The following is a 20,019-nucleotide window of genomic DNA, read 5'->3' on the forward strand; positions in this document are numbered from 1 at the left end:
GACTGCTCAGTGGTCCAGATCAGCAAGATTGTTGATAAATCAAATAAAACATCATTTTGTGAACGTAATATTTATTGAAATGAATAATACCATATCTTAAGAAATCAATACATATTAAGCCAAATAAAACGTAAAAAATCTGAAAATGCATGTTAAGGAGCTTATTAAGGAGTTGAAAATGAAAATCCCCAATAATGATAATGAATTAATGACGATGATGTAAAATGGTTATTTCTTAAAATGAATGATTTGTCAACGATAATTCTACAATGATAAAAATGCATTAAGCTATTACATTTTCTAAAATAAAAAGATGGTTCCATTAAAAAAGTTACAAAGACCATAGATAATGTATGACCACCGATTATCGATTCCCTTGGTTCATCGCCGCGGCGATTCGCATCGATTACCGATTCGATCTTCGATTGTTCAGCCAAGTCCGTGACGCGACAAAAACGGGTTCATCTTTTCTTGCCGGTTTTGTTTATGGTCTGGCGCCACTTCGCATAGAAGTCACCTGAAAAATTATATTATTTTATATAGAGAAATCGAAATTGACCTGCTAGCATGGCGTTCTCGCGCGCGACTTCAAAGTATGGATTCGCGCGCGAGAACGCAACTTATGCTACACCGCCTGTGGAGAGCATAATGGACCACTAAACTACATGAAAATTAGATTGAATAATGTTGTACGCTTATTCATAAATTAGTAAAATTAGACACTCCTGTGCCTGCCGTTCAAACAGAATTTACAGCTTGGCAAAAAAGAGTAGAAATTAAAAAGTGGCAACACTGTTAGTCTCGTCCCGTTTTCTTACATAAATTGGTTTGAAAGGGACGACACTACAATGTTGCCACTTTTTAATTTCTCCTCTTTTTTGCCAAGCTGTAGCTCCGTAAAACAGTTGTAATAGACCAATTTAAATTTTATATTCAAGGAAAAAATTGAAAAAATAAAAGCCGAAACGTAATTTTTCCTTTAAATATAAAATTTGGAATATCGCTCGCAGACGTATCTGCATGTTTAAAAAATTGAGTGAGTTGTAATAGACATTATGTATTCCCCAATTTACTGTTACAAAATTCGACCAATAATTTGTCTTTCCTATGTACTGCACAGAAGGGTTTACCTATGTACTGCACAGTAACGCCAGCCGCCTGCGCGGCACCCGTCACGCTGAACTCCTTGTACTCGTCGGTACCCGGCTGGTTTCCAACTAGTAGTATCAGCAGGTTGTTGGTTTTGCCGCGGTCGGGCTCGCCCTGCCCGCTCTGCTTCTCGTCTGCCGTTAGGTGGTGGCAGAACTCGAGGATTTGGATGAAGTTTGTCACGTGTGGAGGAGCCTGTGGAAAATAAATTAATTTAAATTGCACTTACAGAATACGACAGTATGTTTTTATCGGTTGGCTTCGAACCAGCGAATAGAGGTTATCTTCTATGCGATAAGTTAAGGTTCTGATGTCGCGGATAAGCTGAAATTATTATCCAACCTGCCTGAATCTTTACTCCTGAATCTTTACTGACCTTTTTAGGATACTTGAGTAATGGTAGCGGGCGCGATTGCCCCGGTCTCTGAGCGCGCAGGAAGCGCGACCCGCTGCGCAGGGCCGCTTCGAGCCAGCGGATGGCGTCGCGCGCGCTGTGCTGTGAGCGCTTGAGGTCGTCTAGCTCTTGCACCACTGCGATAGAAGGTTGTATTGACAAATGTATATGCATTTTAGAAAGAATCTAAGACTAAAAATTATATGCAAAGGTTTTTTTTTTTCACAAAATTCGACAGAGCACATGGAGGAATTTGGTTTTTAAAATTGGCATGGAATGAGAGATTTTGAAAACAAAAAACATCTTTCTTGAAATGTTGAAAGCATTGAATCACGCTGTTTTCTACGTCAAGTGTGGAGCTTATATTAGGGATATGTATCATATGTATGCATTAGTAATGCCCTGTTTGTGTAAAGTTAGCATGATTAGTGTCTAAGAACCAAAAGTTATTAAATTTCCCACCATAAACCTAATGACAAAATGTATGATCATGACCATCAAGCATAGGTTATGCCTGTTTCCTAATAAAAACCTTGATATCTCCTATCACTTACCGACAGTCGGCACCAGCAGCACAAACGACCGCGCCTTGAGCAGTTGCTTCACCTTCCGCAGATGCAGGTGCATGGCGGCTGCGTCCAGGGCCAGCAGCGAGGGCGCGGAGGGGCTGCGCTCCAGCTCGCGGACTTGCGCCGTCAGCCAGAGGCGCCCGAGGCGGCGGAGGAGGCCGCCGGAGCCCTCCTTTATGATGGAAAATATTCAGTTAATACTCGTATACTGTTTATGTATTTTTGACAGATTTAGGGTTGGTTGCACCAAACTGTTCGTATCGTAAAAGAGTTCGCCAAATTTTTATTATGTATGGAAAATTTTATAGTAAGGGCCGGGGCGCGCCGGCTGACGTTGATCAGTCTGTCAAATGTGATTGGTGCAACTGGCCCTTACTATAATAATAACAATTTTATGGGAGTGGAGAGACCCAAGAAATGTTTATTTACAATGAAGGGCTAACTATATATCTCTGCAGCTTGTGAGTACTTTATAGTTTTACAATAGGAGAATAATCTTAAAGGTATTTACTCATAGACCATGTACTTGATGAGATAATATCTTGTATTTATACTTACATGGGGTGTCTTTGAATTGTGCCATTCTCTACTTTTCTTGTGGTTTATTTTAGTGTTCAATTTCGGAGCTGAAATCTTCTTGAAATAGAATATCTTCATAGATCTGTTAAATCTGATTCTAGGGACAATTTTAGCAATTTGATTGCCAAAGTCAATAAAATTCAGGATCCTTATTACATTTTCTTCATACACTGATGGTTGGTACTTGTTTAGTATCTGCCATTCCGCGGCATCTTTGTCAAATTTACATATGTTAGTGCCCCGTAAATTTAAGTCTTCTGGTAGAGGTATCTTCTTGTATTCCAACTTTAATTTCATAGCAATATGTTTGGCATAGGCTAAGATTTTCAATTTGCCAGGAACTTCATTGTTTTTGGGGTAAAAGTAAAATGTGAAAATATTTAGCAGATCAACAACACATTGGAAGAGTGACTCACCACTGTCTCCACAGGATAGGATCAATTCTTTTTCTAAAAGCACCCAGTCTAGTAAGAGCTTGATGCTTGGTAAATAGTTATCACCCATTAAGAAGTCTTGAATTTCTTCTTCTTTCAATTCAATTTCTTGTTTTTTAGTGTTATTCTTTTGACTGTGATCTATGCCATTTACTTTAGAAATAGGAGCATTGGCATCTTCAATTGGCTTAGGAGTTTTTTCCACATCTCCATTTAGATTTTCTACTGTTTCATCTTCATCAGAATCCTCAAATAGGGATTCCTCACTTCTAGATTCATCATCAGACTTGTAAGTTGAATCTGTTATATCATCATCATTATCATCAACAGAACAAGCATCATCTGAAGTCATACTACTCTCACTCTCTGAACCACTCAAATCTGAGCTCTCAGAGGAATCAACCCTTCTCCTGCGCCTGCGTTTTGTTTTTTTAAGATTTGACTTGCTGTCACCATTTTCTAACTTTTTATTATCACCATCAGATGTTTCTTTTGCATCTTCAGTTTCAGTCTGTGGTGGTGTCTTCTCTTTACTGATGATGGTATCTTCTATTACTTCAGATTCATTAGTATTATTAGGTTGGTTGTCAGATTTTTCAGATTCCACATCATTTATTGATACTGATCTGACTCTATATTTTCGAGCAGGATTTTTAAAACCAAGTTCTTCCATTTGCTTATGCAATTTCTGTAACAGCTGGGATAGTAATGCAAGTGTGAAAGCTTTGCCTGCAAATGCTTTTTGTTCATCTAGTTCCATAATTTTTGATACTGTAAACAGGCAAATCTGTACCATTTTATGGACAAGATTGCCATTTAAATAGGATGGAGTAGTACTTTCTTCTTCAACAGCCTGTGTATACTCAGTATAATTCTTATTCATATCAGGAAATGGGGATTTTGCAAATTCCATTGCTATTCTCAGATCTTGGGCTATTTTGTTACACCTCTGTGGCACATTAGTGTCATTTTTGCTAAAATACCATACGTCAATTAGCGATAGGAAGTTTGCAACTGTGTTTTGTATGTGTTCTGCTTGTGTGTAGGTTTCAGCGTCATTTAAAGTTTCACAATATTGTGTTTGTTTTTCTAGAATCTTTACCAAGTTACCAGTAGCACCTTCAAAAGGTGTGGTGCAGCTAAGGCAATGGATGTAATAGCAAACAGAATCTAAGTTGTAATTTTTATCAAGATATAGGTTGCCTAGTTGGTTAAATGGCATTCCAGAGCACATGTCAATATGAGCAGCTTGGAGGTAATAGCGAGCTGCTGTTGAAGGCTCATAGTTTTGGAATATTTCCACTTGATACCGACTCAAGTCCCCGAGGTAGATCAAACATTGATAAATGACATAGCGCCCCAGCTGTACCTCTTCTTCACTAAGTTGGGTTTCAGTCTCTGACTCGCCATCCTCGAGCAAGAGCTCATAGTCCAATTCTCCAGGCAAAATTTTCGTTGTAGCTTGCATCCTGTTCAAGATGTGATGAAAATGACCTATTCCACACCCAATATGAGTAAACAGAAAATTATCTATAGCAGTGTCAGATTCCTGATATTTCCTTGCCGCTGATACAGTTTCGTAGTATCCCTTCCTCCATAGAAGCTCAAGGGACTTCTTGCCATAGTTCGACGGATCGAGAAAGAGCAATTTTTCGCAATTGTCTCTGAGTTTTTGACGAAGAACTTCTATTTTGGTGGAAAATAGGTCGACTATAGAGCGGCTGGCCGCCGACGCCTCGTCGACACGTCTAGCGGCGTCACTCACATACCTGGAACAGAAATAGACTGGTTATACGTTCCAGAAACTCAAGACCCTTGTTAGGAAACCTTGTTTACAATCACATCACAGCTGTCACCTTTGACCTTTCACTTTACAAAAATGTTAAATACTCAATATTGGCACCATGGAAATGAACAATATCTAGTTATAATACCATGCAATAACTTACCGATATAGCTTTTTGGCTTTTTCATTGCGTTCAGCAACTTTAGCCTCTAAAATATCGCTACATCCTGTCTGCATCCTCAAGTCATTTTATGAACTTGTCAAGGTGTTGATTGAAATAAACTGTTTCTTGTTGCCAAGGGTGAAACTGTTCACCAATTTTAATAATCCAGGTCATTTCCCTACAATCATGGTTTCCCTTTTTTTTCTTTTACGTAAAATTTAATTTTGCTTTGACAATCAGCCTCCATAAGCATGGTTGGTGATAAGAGACACAGATAATAACAAAAAAGAAAAATACTTGTACCATAAACTAAAGGACGCTATACATTAGCTATCAAGCGTGCAACGCAGTGATTATGAAGCGATATAGGAAACTCATCACGGCCACGGCGTAGCGGCGTACCCAAGTCGTGGTGCGGTAGTCTGTTACGACTTTAAGGAAGAAAAAGTTAAAAGTTAGCGTGTTCCCTATTACCATACCGTAACCAATCATAAATCATTATGGTACTTTAGGGGTATCGTTGGTTGGTGGATAATTACCGCGCAAGACATTGTATTGGTTAAAGCAGTCGTATGGTCAATCAGTCTGTTTGACAGCTAATATGTCAAGAGCTCAAGAGATTGGTCAACAGAAATCATTCTCTTGTCCGACGTTTTTTTACAGAAGTATTATTAATTTTATTTTTAGGCAATATTTATTAGAAAAATAATGTGCTAAGATGGCTGGTTTTGATTACACTGGTTACAACAGGCCCTATGGGTTGGATCCCAACAGAGAAAGCAATGATTTGTACGATTCCCGCTATCAGCAAATATACGGATATCACACACCTATGACTGAAGAGTACCAGGGTCCACCTCTTGTTATGGATGATAATTCTGAAGAAGGTATCCTTTATTGCTCGTTAACATTAAATTTTGAACACTTGCGTAAAGGTTTTTTAGCAAAAGTCTAAACATACGTAGGTATGTTCTGTATTTGCAGACCGCTGATCTTTTGGATCAGGGGGCCGATTTTTGAATTTCGACCACTCGATTTCGTGTATTCCGTTAATTAATATCTCCACTACTAGGCAATTAAATTCTACTAATAGAATTGAAATCGAGTGATCAATACCATTCGATTTTAAATGTTTATCGCTCGTATCTCAAAAATTAGCATTTCGCCGTTTTCCATCGATTTTCGAGTGGTGAAATCGAGCGATCGAATTTCAAAAATCGGCTCCCAGGAAAGTTTTCCACAATTTGTTTCTTAAATAATGTTTTCATGGCCTCCTTTTAATTTTCTTTAAAAAATAAATATATTGATATTTTTAGGGTGTTCAGCCTACATAAGATCACTGCTTTGAGGTTAATTTATTTGTAAGCTGTCCTTTAGTCATTATCTATTAAATGCCTTACTTGTATTATGTGCAGTTGCAGATAAATCTAACTCAAATAATCCCTTTTTATTGGGGCGAGGTTAACTCCTTGACTGATAAATAAATGGACTGTGTTATGGAATAACGAACTAAGTAGTTCGTTATTCCATAACGCAGTCCAAATAATGCCATGGCATGAGGCATTAAGTCCTCTTTTTGTTCCTTTTCTTATGAGTTATAAAGTTCTAATAAATAAGTACTAATGTACATGTTACATCTTTACATAACATATATTTTTTCAGATAACAATGCATATGTTACAACAGCAATTAGTGTTGCCAGTCTAATCACTGAGAATCTCCTCAGCCATCCATTTATTGTGTTAAGAAGGCAATGCCAGGTATGTGTCTCATAGTCGAATTAGCTAATTAGGTTTACCTATAATTAAGAACATTATCTAATGATAGTGAGCTGCCTTAATGAGTCAAGTTTAAAAAAAAGATTTAGATTAAAAAAAATTTAATACTTAGTCAATAATGCATCACCAAAGCTGTAATTTAATAATTCATTATAAACATTTTGTTTAGAATACTTTAGAAACAGAAATCCACATGTTTTGAAAAACCACTATTAAATTGTTTATCGCCCAGTACATTGTATCTCAGACCGTTCACACTATGTGAGCTGAAATATTATTTTTGTAAACATCTTCACTGCGTGACAAAACCCCTTAAAAAAAAAGTAAACATCTTCATATTGTTTCAGAAAAAATGTATACCAAACATTGTTTGTAGTGAATATGCACCTTTAAACTGGGATGGATTATTAATAGAGACAAAATAAAATAGTATTTATCTTGTTTTTTTCGAACAGTATATTTTAATTCTTAACTGCGTGGTGATCTGATGAATTAAAATTTTATTTTGTTTGTCACCATCCCAAATTCTGATTTTTAACCTAATGTTACTTCTTAATAAAAAAAAAAGTATATTAATAGTTTAAAAAACAATGAAAATGGCTAAGTTAATAAAAAACTAAAAAGGGACTTAGGATTGTATTAAAAAGATGTGTCCCGCCGAGTTTGTTGCCAGTCCCATATTGGAATACCCTTCTCCAATTGAGGGAGGATTTATAATAATATTTAAATCTTCTCGGGGCAGAGGTGTACGGTTGGAGGGTTGGAGCCGGTTTAGGTTTATGCCTACTTGAATAAACTATTTTTTATCTTATCTTTTTCTTTATGATTTAGTTACATTATTATAAAACTAAAACTTGTTCTATCAGTTATACGCATGCTATTTAAAATAAATTATTTCTAACAGGTTCACAACAATCTCCGCAACTGCCATATAGTACCTTACACATTAATGCCGGTCGTGGTGCGGCTGCATCGGCGACAGGACTTCACGACACTGTGGAAGGGCATCGGCTCAACTTGCATTGTCAAGGGACTCAACTTAGCAGTGGAAGATGTGGTCGCTAAAGCAACAGGGTGGCCCAAGTTAGTATATAGTAATATTAATAGCTGAACAAAATTTTATTGTATAGAAATGTTCATAGTAAACCGCAGCGGTGCGAGGACGTTAATCAGTTTGTCAAGTGTGGATGGTGCAACTTGCACTAATTATTTGTAAATATAATTATGTATTCAATCTTTTGTACTACTGGTTCTATTAATTTTATGTTTTTGCAGGGAAGTTTCAAAGTGCAATTCAGTGTTGCAGTTCTTCCAACATGTGACTCTAAAATGGTAATTTCTTATATTAGTATTTACTTGATTATATTGCTTTAATGCAGATTTATATATTTATGCGAAAAATTGAGTAGCCATACCTGATTCTAGGGAGTTAACCTAAATAATTATAAATATATTTACTTTACCTCCCTAGACGGAAATAAGCAGTCTGAAGGTTTCTATATGCCTGCCTGAAAAATCTCATTTTCCAACCCCTTTCTACATTTCTATTCCAGCATAAGCCTAGCCATCATCACGCCATTCTACTCAGCAAGCCTGGTTGAAACAGTTCAAAGCGACATAGCCAGTGACAAGCCAGCTCTCCTTGATGTGTTCAGAGAGGGGTTCCTGCGTATACTAGAGTGGGGAACGCCTAGCAGAGGCAGAATGCTCCCTATATGGGCCATAGTAGGACCGACGGCTGCTTTTGGAGTTACGAAGTATTTGGCTCAGTAAGTTTTGATTTGAGATATAACTGTGTCTAGTACAATACAAAGAGCGAAGGGGTATACTGTAGAGGGGTACGCCAAGATTGAGCCGAATTTTGTCTTTATAAATAGGCATTAGTGGGGGGACCTACAACTGCCTTTGGCGTAAACATTGTATTAAGTTTAGTTTTTTTTTTATCTATGTGTATTGTTTGTGTTCTTCCAAAAGGAGGCGGTTCTAAATGAAGTACATCCATATTTGGACTAATAAATCAAACCATTTTTGCTGCTGATACTGATGTGATGTCAAAAAGTTTCCAAAATTGCGTAATATCCACATGGAAAAAGTTCTCAAATATTTCCGTACTCTTTTAACCCGGCAACCTTCAAATCAAGAGTGAATAGGCACCTTTTGGACGAGCTCGCTCCATCGTAGACCACGTCTACGCCTCGGCTAGTCTGTGGCCATGAGTAAAACCATTCATAATAATAAAAAGATGACTAGATGTTAGACTAATTGTAACAGCTCTGATATTTAATTGTAATTTGGTTTTCCGCAATACAGGCATTGCCTAGTGCGGAGACCCCTGGTATATCTGTAACCTTTGCTGAAATAAATGATCTTTATTCTTTAAAAAAAAATCTAAATTTTCCAATTCCTAAATGAAAGTTTGAATGCGAAATGAAGATGGCCGATGGGGTCGAAAAGTGCTCGAGTGGAGACCACGGACTAGCAAGCGCAGCGTAGGACGTCCACCCACAAGATGGACAGACGACCTTGTTAAGGCCGCCGGAAGACGCTGGATGCGGGTGGCTTCCAACCGGTACGAATGGAGGTCCAAGAGGAGGCCTATGTTCAGCAGTGGACGTCTTATGGCTGAGATGAATGAATGAATGAATGAAGTGAAAGTTTCCTATATTTCCTGTGAAATTCTCCTGAATTTTACGAGAATGTTTCCAACTTTTTGAAAACTTTTCGCAACTTGCATTTTGTAGCCGCTATTAGAGATAGGCGTGCCCCAATAAAACATCCCAATGGCTCCTATACTTATACTTAACCAATGTGATCAACCACATCCACATTGTCATTTCCGAGTTAAAGTTTTTGAAATATTTTTTTTTCAGCATAACTTTAAAAAGCATAACGGTCCGTGTCCTCCGCTTCCAACAGCGCCACCGCCACGAGCTCAGCGACTCTTACAATGTTAACTACAAACAGTCGCAAAACCCGCTCATTGAGGACATCAACTTGAAGGCCAACATATTCTCCTTCATTACCATGGAGATATTGTTCTATCCCGTGGAGACGATTATACACAGGCTTCATATACAGGTATTATTGAGCAACTTATCTAATATGATCTACTAGAAATATTGCTTATTTCCATCTAACATCTAACTTGAGTTCTGTTACATTTATGTACGAATTTACAAGTGCGACAGAGAGGCAACACGTCGAACGTGGTTCGCGGTAGGCCCTCTGAGCTTCAAATATGTTAATTCTTATTGGATTAAAAGTATGAATAGTTTTTAGTGGTAATGGTATATCGGAAAAATGCGCCACTTTTGTAATTTAAGTCAAATCGCTCAACTTATTTTGTCCTATTAGGTATTAGGAGGATCTTCGGTCCACTTATATTTAAGGTTGTTTTAAAATTAAAACATAACTAATGTTTAAGTTTACAATTGAGTCTATAATTTATTCGTTAACCTTTAGCCGCCCAGAAACCTATAAAAAGGTCTCCTGTTCCACAACTTTGTGTTAACAAAATAAAATTTCATTTTGCTTGGCAAAGTTTGACGTATGGGCGGCTAGAGATTAAAAAACCTGAATCGAAGAGGAGAGAGAGTTATTTTCAATTATGTTTTAGGGTACCAGAACAATAATCGACAATCTCGACACGGGTACTTCCGTGACACCGATCCTGACCGGCTATGAAGGCTTCATGGATTGCTATAACACCACAATAGCCAAGGAAGGCTTGTCGGGACTCTACAAAGGGTTTGGAGCCCTCGTACTGCAGCTAGCGGCCCATTTAGCCATAATCAAATTGACAACCATGGTTGTGTCAGAAGTGTCCAACCTTCTCAAGCCTGCCAAGACTCCCACAAGTGAAGATTCTGCTCACTCCCATCAAAAGTACCTGTTTAACTAGAGATTTTAGATCAATTTCGGGATTTGTTTTAAGAGTAATATGCAGAAATTAACTCTGTATGCAAATCAATCAATTTTTATATATGGATTGACAAACTCTCTGTCATTGTTACTGTGGAGATAGCTGAGAAAAAGGCACTACAGACTATTAACTTGGTAATGTGACAACAGGTTTACAATTGTTACAAATGTTCTTTAATGAAAGTAAACTGTTCCTAGATTGGCAATGGAAAATACCATTTGTTGCCATATCTTTTTTAGGGAAGTCAGAGCTACATGCTTAAAATAAAGAAATAGGTGTCAACAATGGTTGAAGTAGGGCTGTCATGGACAAAAATTCAAAAACCCAGGATTTACTGAAAAAAAATGTGTTTTTGCCCTGGATACTATAGAATAATTGCTGAAAAATTCAATTCTAATAACAAGTGGTTCTTCTAAAAACCTGTCTGGATGGACTCAAACTAAGACAAATCTGGGAAAACATGGGTGGGCAGCCCTAGTTTAATGTAGTGTCCGACCGAAGGTTCGGTTTCGGTTTCGGTTTCGGCCAGTTTCGGCCAAAAAATCATGTTTCGGCGGTAGTTTCGGTTTCGGCCAAAAAACGGCCGAACCTTTCGGCCGGGCCGAAACTTACGAAAAAAATAAGTAGGACAACAATATTAATACCTACATATTATACTGATTCATATTATAGGTACAGAAATTAATTGGTTTATTATAAAACACAATTCCACTAATGAGGGCGCCACTGGACGGTCGACGCAGTCTTAAGAGGCTGTCAATAACTATAACGCGCACACTGTCTAATTGTTTCGGAACGAATGAGTGATTTTATCTCAATTTATTATTGGTTTGTGTTAATTCCACATGTCCTCTACTTCAGCTTAGCCTTTGGCCTCGCTGCGCCGTGCTCGGCCTGCGGTCTCGCTTTTTAATACAATGGACATTGGTTGGAGTCTGTGCTTAACTACTTATCCTGAAGCCTGAAGCACGGCTTTGACTTCACATGAAAGTTTGCCTCACGGGGCACTTCGGACTTTTAGGCCCAGGTGAAGATTGGTACCCGGCCTTGCGATCAACAAAAACTTTCGCGTTCGCGTTTTTGGTTGGTTTTTTGGATGACCCTGTATCTACATGTTAACTTGACTGGTGAATGAATAGAGTTAGACCAAGAAAATTCTGCAATGATTTTGATAGCATACGCAGTGCAACTAGTGCAAATGTTATTTATACGTCATAATTTCATAGAAGTTTTGACGTTTAGAATAACACTTGCACTGCGTGTGTTATCAAAATCGTTGCAGAATTATCTTGGTCTAACTCTAGTAATTTTCTTAAAAAACTGTTTAAGTAACATCAATTTCAAGGATATTGGGTGTTGACAGCCCCATAATATGTGTATAAAAGAGGTTTTATGACATTTTTTCAACGATTTTAACAAGTCTACAAAAGTTTCGGTTTCGGTTTCGGTTTCGGCCGAAACTAGAGCCAAAGCCGAACATTCGGTTTCGGTTTCGGTTTCGGCAAAAAAACATGTTTCGGTCGGACACTAGTTTAATGTTACACCATTGTTACAAAGAATGATATAAGAGTTGGCTCATGGCCAGAGATTTCTAAAAGTAGTTTATTGAACCCATATAATTCTGCAATTTGATGACAAACTAGGGACAATGAAGTAATTCCACTGTATAAATATTTCCATAATTTTAGTTGCATGTTGCTTTGTATGGGACACTATTGATACCTGATACTATTAAAGCAGAGTCTACTAATTATTAGATACTATTAATATCTTGCAATAATGGGGCATTTCAGAAGTGTTGGTTATGTGGCACTGTTTGTTTTAACACTGATAAAGCTATTTGGTATGATAATGTTAGATAACTTTAAATTCCATGGTATATTATATAGACATTTGCAGGTTATCGTCACATACCAGACAGGTGACTTTTTTTGGATTGCCCCACATCCCACATATGAAATTAAAGTACAGAATGAAAATCTTTGAATAATTAGGAACATTAACGGCCATGACCTTTACATTGTCTAATTGCTGATTGCAACTATCTAATCATAATTATTATATCTGACTAGGCACAATAAACCTTTTCTCTTAAACCCAAAATCCATTATATTGTCAGGTCTTTTCAGATTATGTATAGTCAATGTTTGTTTTTGTTTATGTTTTTCTACAGTAGATAGTTAAGTAAAATGCTTATAGTTCAAAACTGTAAAAAGAAGTTTTAATCATAAAAACAAAGTTGGAAAAAAGAGATTCAATAAACAATTTGTTGCTATTTTATAATGTTTTTTATTTACTAAAACTATTTATCCTATAATGCTATTGGTTAGTTAGTGGGTCAAAACAAATCTGCCTTTCAATAACCTCCGCATGATGATCCTTCTGCCGTTTGGTGTGGACATCCTAGCTTTCCAGCCATGTCGACGGACTCTTTTCACTTCGTTGGGTCGTGGGAAATAACAGCGAACATTTGTTCTAATAGATTGCAATGAAAAGCTCTCTGGCTTGACTAAACTAGTTGTTGGAGTTACATGACTGATCGTGTGCAGCCCTTGCCTCAGAAACCTGAAAGTGTTTGTTATAATTATTAGATTCAATTGCACTTAATGCGCACCATTGCATCTTTAAAATTTAGTTGAACTTACCGCAAAGGTTGTAACACTGCTGACAATAAACCCGACATAATAAATTGCCTTTTATTAAAACCTATATAGGTTATTTTAAATTGTACTAGTACGGTGTTCGGGTGTTGATAAATCGACAAAGTTATGTCACTGTCATGATGACGTGCAAATGGTCAGTGTTGCTAACTAATCAACAAATAGACGTAAACAATGGACGTTACTATTTTTCTTTCGTTAAGGATATTTTATAATTTAACCGCTATTTCCAATATGAAATTATTATTAAGCAATTCTAGACATTTCTATCAAAACTATCTAAAATTTCGTTTTATTTACAAAACCGGTATTTTTGGGTACATCCTTACTGTCGGTGTCGATATCGATATGAAAATTAATATGGCGGACCAAAATAACAAGGGCGCTAAAAGAATATATGCGGTAAATTGTGATTGAATCGCCGAGCCAGTGACTGATCGATGTTTTATACCATAGATTTGATACATGCAGTCTTTTACATAGCTAAATTTTCAAATGTTTTAATACGTAAGTATTTTCATGTTCGATTCACAAGTCATGACTTGTAAACAGAATCTGATCTTAATGTCCGTGATTTATTTGTTTTTATTTATTTATTAAATTATCTATTGTTCAGTACTCCGTTTTATCTTCCAGAGTAAATATGTCAGCAATAAAAGTGAATTTCGAGATCGGACACGAAACATCCCTGCGCACGAAGAAGACTCCAGAGGGTTTTACTCATGACTGGGAAGTCTTCGTGCGAGGACAAGAAGGTGTAGATATCAGCCACTTTGTTGACAAAGTGGTGTTCAACCTGCACGAAACTTTCCCGAGACCCAAGAGAGGTAAGATTATCCAGAATCTTATAAGATAAATTTATAATTATCAATTTATTACCAATTTGGGGAGTTTTCGCGGTATTATTGTAAATTCTTGGGTTTGGATAAGAATCTGATTGTGTTTATCTGATTTAATTACACCTTCAGTTGTCATATTAGTTGTATTACTCAACATGTACAATTATCTGTTATTTCAACATATTGCAATAGGTTCTATTGTCATATCATGTCATTAACTTTGTGTTTCCTGAAATGATAAGCATGAATCTGAATTAAAAACCGAAAATAATTTGTTGTACCATTGTAAGTTGTTATGTCTTCTTGGATACAACTCCGGAGTACAGCAATCATAATATGTTATGTGTTGCTTAACTTCAAACTCAGGTAAAACCATTCCGCTCTCTCAGCAAATATCTACCCTATTACCTTTTCTTAACCAAAATCGCATAAACCTGACTGTAAACTCTTTGATCAATAATATTGTGATGTTTTCCATAATAATGAATTTTTGTTGTTTTTTTCAGTTGTTAAAGAGCCACCATTTTCTGTTAAAGAATCTGGATATGCTGGTTTCATGATCCTAATTGAAATTTATCTGAAGAATAAGGATGAACCCAAAAGGATAACATTCAATTATGATTTAAATCTAGCACATGGTGGTGTTCTGAAGGACCGGTATATTTTTCAAACCCCCAATGATGAATTCAGAAAGAAATTGTTGAAAGGAGGAGGAATACCCCTACCAAATAACACATTTTATACTAATCCAGACCAGGAAAATAAAAGTCGAGACTCATTTACAAATGAGAAACCGCTCAGTAAATCCAAACTGTCTTCAGATAGTGTCAAGAAACACAAATCTAAAGAGCACAAAGAGGAACTACCCCACAGAACCAGTAGTTTTGAAAACTTGTTTGGGCCACCAATACAAAAGCCACCTAAAGTGTCACCAGATCCCAAAAAGCTTGAAAAATCCAGTACTGTTGTTAAGCCAGATAAAAAAGAAAAAGATAAAAGCAGCTCTGATAAAAAGTCTAAGTATGAGAATAAGGAGTTAAAACCGGAAAAGGCTAAACTGAAAGAGGAAAAAGAGAAGATTCGGCCAGAGAAAGTTAAAAGTCACAGCAAAGAACCAGAGAGATCCAAAGAAAAGAGCAAAAAAAGGCAAAGTGATAGGCCACCTTCACCAGAGGTACCCAAAAAAAGGCTTGCAATAAGCCCCAGCAGAAAAGTGGCTAGTCCAATTCCTCGCTCTAGCAGTGCATCCAGCATCAAGGAAGAATACAAGCCCCCCAAACATAGCACAGAATCAATTGAGCATAAGAAACCAAAAATTGAAGAAAAACCTCCCAAAATAGAGGAAGTCAAACCTGATAAAGATCTCAAAGAAAAAAAGAAAAAGGAGAAAAAAAGTCATGACAAAGACAAAGAAAGAAAAGAGAAGAAAGAACATAAGAAAGAAAGTCATAAAACTAAAGAGACTCCTAAAGAAATCGTCAAGGAAATACCAAAACCTAGAGAAATTCCGAAAGAAAAAGAAATTATTAAAGAACCAGTAAGAGAGAAACCTATAAAACCTGAAAAACCCCTAAATAAGTTTTCTATTGAAAACCTAAGAAAAAGCCCTCCACCAGAAAATGAGGAGCGATCTGATAATCACAAGTCTAAAGAAAAAGGTGAATCTGAGAGAAAACATAAGCACAAGAAAAAAGATAAAAAAAGGGATGAATCTAAGGAAAAACACAAAGATTCAAGTAAAGAGAAAAAACACAAGCATGATAAAAATAGAGAAATGCCACCTGAGAAACCAGAAGTCATTGAGCGCCGGGAAACGCCCACTTTCAAGGAGAGACCACTACCCGAACCAGCCTCACCTATATCTCTTGATACAGCTTCACAGTGCAGCTCAAAGAGTGGTGTAGCAAAGATGTCTCATATTGGTGCAGAGGATATCCATAGCAGCCATTCAGATTCAGAAAGTTCTATGATTGCCGATGAAGAAGATACCAAAGTCAAAACAGAAATGGCATCCCCAGTGAGGCACAAGCGTGAACCTTCTCCAGAGCCAGAGCCTGAGCCAGAATTAGAACCTGAACCAGAACCAGAACCAGAACCTGAACCTGCACCTGAACCTGTTGTGGAAGCCCCAGTTCATAAAGAAAAGGTGAAGAAACACAAGGATAAAAAAGACAAAAAAGAAGAGAAGCGACGCAAACGAAAAGCTAATGAAGAAGAAGACCCAGATAAAAGAAACCTCTCCAAAAGCGACACCGGACCTTCTAACCATGAAACTGAACGCGGTGAGAGCAGCGGCTCCATCATAGAAACTAAAGTTCAGGACAACGGAGTATCTAGCAGCTTAGGGGAGGACGCGGAACCCGGAGATCTTTCCCCAGACTATATGGTGCAACTAAAGGGATTGCAGAAGAGAATAATGATGATTAAAAACAACGAAGAACTTGAAAGGGTTGTGAATCTAATAGCCGAAACTGGGAGGTACGAGGTGACGACCCAAACGTTTGATTTTGATTTGTGCCTATTAGATCGTTCTACGGTGCAGCAGCTTATTCAACTCGTCGGATGCTAGTTTTGACTTTGATCTTTTAATGTAAATATTATGACTATAGTAGATAGTTTGAAGCAGTTGTACAGAGTTGTTAAAGGAATATGCCAGTGGGCCTGAACGAGCATGGAATAAGTAAACCTCATAATATTTTAATCAAAACCTTCACTCAGTCACTTGAGTTTTGAGTGCAATACTGTATAGGTACCTTTATAAAGATATAAGACTGTTGAAAGATTGTATAAAGCGGTAATGCACTTATTGTGCGTTATTGTATTTATTCATTATTAATATAAGTTAACGAACTCAGAGGTTTTAACTATAGTATGTTAATATTTTGTCATTATAAGGTTAGATATATTTGTTTTTGTGAGGACTTTCTACAAAAATCTAAATTATGATCTACATAATATGATATTGTAAATGGATTTTACAATTTGCATTTCTAAAACTTCACGTGGTTAAGTTTGTGCACATTGTTAATTTTAATTTCTATTTATAGGTCTAAAGATCGCATTCTTTTTGCATTACTTAGGTTAACTACTGTAACTATTAACCGTTCAAACGATTGGATGTAAAGAAATCTCACCTAAGGGTTCTTGTTCAAAATTATCTGATAGTGATTGCTCATTGGCTCCGGTTGTGTAAACTGAGTCCGTAAGCCGTTGTAAATTATGTTTGTTACATAACTTATTTTTTAATTTATCTAGTATTTTAGGAATATATTAAAGAGTGTATACAAATAATTTGTTTTATTATAGGTAACATATGCAACAATCAATCACCAATACTGGAATCAGTTATGTAACGCTGCCATACATGACCCAAAAAATTTTTATTAAGCTATGAGCTTCATCACATCTGATATTTGAGTAATTCTAAGCATTTCTAGCCTGGGGTGGGGGGGAGGGTGGGTACAAAGACGGCCGCCACCCGTCATCTTTAAAAAAAATCTATTCTGATCCTGGTGGGTACTAGGGCAAGTTTGGTATCATTTTCGTATAAACCAAAGACGTAGAATTCATTGCTGATATTTGTTTTTTTTAGTTTCATAGTAATTTTACAAGAAAAACGTAAAAAGGTGAAAAATTTGGTTGGAGATTTTTGCTACGCGGAGCCGAAACTACAAAAGATAGAAAGTTGAAATTTGCACACTAGATTACATTTATAAAGTGTACAAGAGATAAGAAGCGATTTTGAGAAATTCAACCCCTAAGGGGGTTAAAAAGGGGATGAAAGTTTGTATGGGGTTCAAGTTTTATTTTAAGCTAGGAATTTGAAACTTCGTAAAACGATATATTATTAAAATACAAGAAAACTAATTTCAGCGTTTTTGAAAATTCATCCCCTAAGGTGGTGAAAAGGGGGTTGAAAGTTTGTATGGATATCAAAAAATTTTTCGAACGCGGGACTTGAATCTTTGTATTTGGGGATATTATTAAAAGACAGGAAAAGTAATTTCAGCGTTTTGTAAAATTCATCCCCTAACAGGGTTAAAAAGGGGTTGAAAGTTTGAATCCATTACAAATCCGAGTAGACACACATTTCTTATTGCCTCCCAGGCTTGAAATGATTAGAATTACTCAAGGAACATATGTGATGAAGCTCATAGCTTAATAAAAAAATTTTGGGTCAACTCTATAACTGCTTCCGCTACAATGAGTGCGACCAAGGTTAACAAATTAGGTAATTTATAATGTTATATAATTGGGTACGTTCCTGCTAGTCAAATCAGCTTCTTTTTTAAAACTGCCAAAACGAATTGCCAATATGGAATTTATGTGAATACGAATATAGTGACGTCACGGCCAACTCGCCTACTTTTTATATTTCTAAAATTGTGTTTAAAATAACTGATATCTATGTTTTTCTAATAATTATCCTGGTGTTTTATTTCAGTGCATGGTGTGAAATATTTTTTTTTGTGTAGAAGAAAGTACTCAATTATTATTTATGCAATGAATATCATTAACGCAAAATAAAATTATAACTTTAACTGAGCGGAACGGAGGATATAGTTTTTACCCTACGGCAACGCACAGGAGGGTTATGATTTTGACCGGTATGTATGTGGCTATGTATGTATGTTTATTTGTTCCCTCATAACTTCTAAAGTAATCATTATAATTTGATAAACGATATGTCATTCGAATAATCTCAAGTTGTTGTGTCTAGCGCGCCATCTAGAATCAAAGTCATAAAGTAGGTAGGTAGAGAGAAAAATACTCGTACGAGCGAAGACTTACCACGAGCCCGTCGGCGATGCGGTGCCTGTCGCGGCATGTAGGTAGCGCTGTTACCTACATAGGCGAGTATTATAGCCTCAGGTGACAAGCAAGTCACTAATTACTAAACAAAATCAACCCTCTTTCAGTACTAATATGGTTCACTCACTATGCACTGAAAGAAATTACATGTTGGTTCAACCGTAAACCAACCGAAATTCGACGTCAAAAATAGCGCTAATCGATATTTTTGTTGACGCAACAAATTCGGATTTGTTACCAATACAAATAAAAATAGTAACCTTTACAAATAAATAGATTAGTTCAACCGTTTTTTTGTAACAGTAAAAATTATTTTTGGTAATGACAACGAATTCGCATAATATTACGCGCCTATAATTTTACATTAAAACGGAGTTCTAATGATGGTGGTCATTTACTATTTTTGGGTTTACAATGATGAATGTGGTGTCATTTTCTTTAATAGGATAGCAAGATGTAGAAATTTGGTTATCATTTCACATTAAAATGGGGTTTGAAAGGTAATCATTTACTATTTTTGGGTTAATAATGATTAGTTTGGACCCGGGTATGTCCTTAAACTCCGCTACGTCCAAGACCACCGGTGGACGAGCAGCAGCGTCCCTCAAATTCGGTGTACTCGACTGCGATCGCCAACCCGCCTGCCAAGCGTGGCGATTATGGCATTCACCCCCCATAAGGGGGAGGCCTATGTTCAGCAGTGGACGTCTTATGGCTGAGATGATGATGATGATGATGAGTTTGGTGTCATTTCCTTTAATAGGATAGCAAAATGTAATAAAATTGGTAATCATTTCACTTTAAAATGGGGTTATAATTTTGGTGATCATTTATTATTTTAGGGTGGTAATAGTACATTATTGCAGAGGCCGGGAAAGGGCAATTCGTGGATGAGTTTCGATTTTGTCGGACGACGCGAAGCGGAGTCCGACAA

At 36.8% G+C, this 20,019-nt stretch overlaps 4 protein-coding genes across 4 annotated transcripts; 2 read left to right on the forward strand and 2 right to left on the reverse strand.

Moving 5' to 3' along the window:
* Positions 1–54: 54 nt before the first annotated feature.
* LOC134669591 (nonsense-mediated mRNA decay factor SMG5) lies at positions 55–5,354 on the reverse strand. The gene is made up of 6 exons (XM_063527243.1): positions 5,075–5,354; positions 2,671–4,894; positions 2,098–2,284; positions 1,526–1,680; positions 1,131–1,344; positions 55–517 (listed from the first exon to the last, which is right to left on the reverse strand). Exons 1-6 carry the CDS (start codon positions 5,146–5,148, stop codon positions 462–464), a joined length of 2,910 nt encoding a protein of 969 aa, XP_063383313.1. The 5' UTR covers positions 5,149–5,354; the 3' UTR covers positions 55–461.
* Positions 5,355–5,694: 340 nt separating this feature from the next.
* LOC134669592 (mitochondrial outer membrane protein SLC25A46-like) lies at positions 5,695–13,049 on the forward strand. The gene is made up of 7 exons (XM_063527244.1): positions 5,695–5,961; positions 6,737–6,834; positions 7,757–7,935; positions 8,128–8,184; positions 8,406–8,621; positions 9,723–9,930; positions 10,469–13,049. The coding sequence occupies exons 1-7, from the start codon at positions 5,793–5,795 to the stop codon at positions 10,751–10,753; spliced, it is 1,212 nt and encodes a 403-aa protein (XP_063383314.1). The 5' UTR covers positions 5,695–5,792; the 3' UTR covers positions 10,754–13,049.
* On the reverse strand, positions 12,974–13,555 carry LOC134669593 (large ribosomal subunit protein bL34m). Its single transcript, XM_063527245.1, has 2 exons — positions 13,420–13,555; positions 12,974–13,339 (listed from the first exon to the last, which is right to left on the reverse strand). Exons 1-2 carry the CDS (start codon positions 13,455–13,457, stop codon positions 13,105–13,107), a joined length of 273 nt encoding a protein of 90 aa, XP_063383315.1. The 5' UTR covers positions 13,458–13,555; the 3' UTR covers positions 12,974–13,104.
* Positions 13,556–13,769: 214 nt separating this feature from the next.
* Positions 13,770–17,564, forward strand: LOC134669594 (protein AF-9). Its single transcript, XM_063527246.1, has 3 exons — positions 13,770–13,941; positions 14,071–14,261; positions 14,780–17,564. Exons 2-3 carry the CDS (start codon positions 14,078–14,080, stop codon positions 16,840–16,842), a joined length of 2,247 nt encoding a protein of 748 aa, XP_063383316.1. The 5' UTR covers positions 13,770–13,941; positions 14,071–14,077; the 3' UTR covers positions 16,843–17,564.
* The last annotated feature ends 2,455 nt before the right edge of the window (positions 17,565–20,019 follow it).

Source organism: Cydia fagiglandana, chromosome 12, assembly GCF_963556715.1.
Source record: "Cydia fagiglandana chromosome 12, ilCydFagi1.1, whole genome shotgun sequence".
NCBI lineage: Eukaryota > Metazoa > Arthropoda > Insecta > Lepidoptera > Tortricidae > Cydia > Cydia fagiglandana.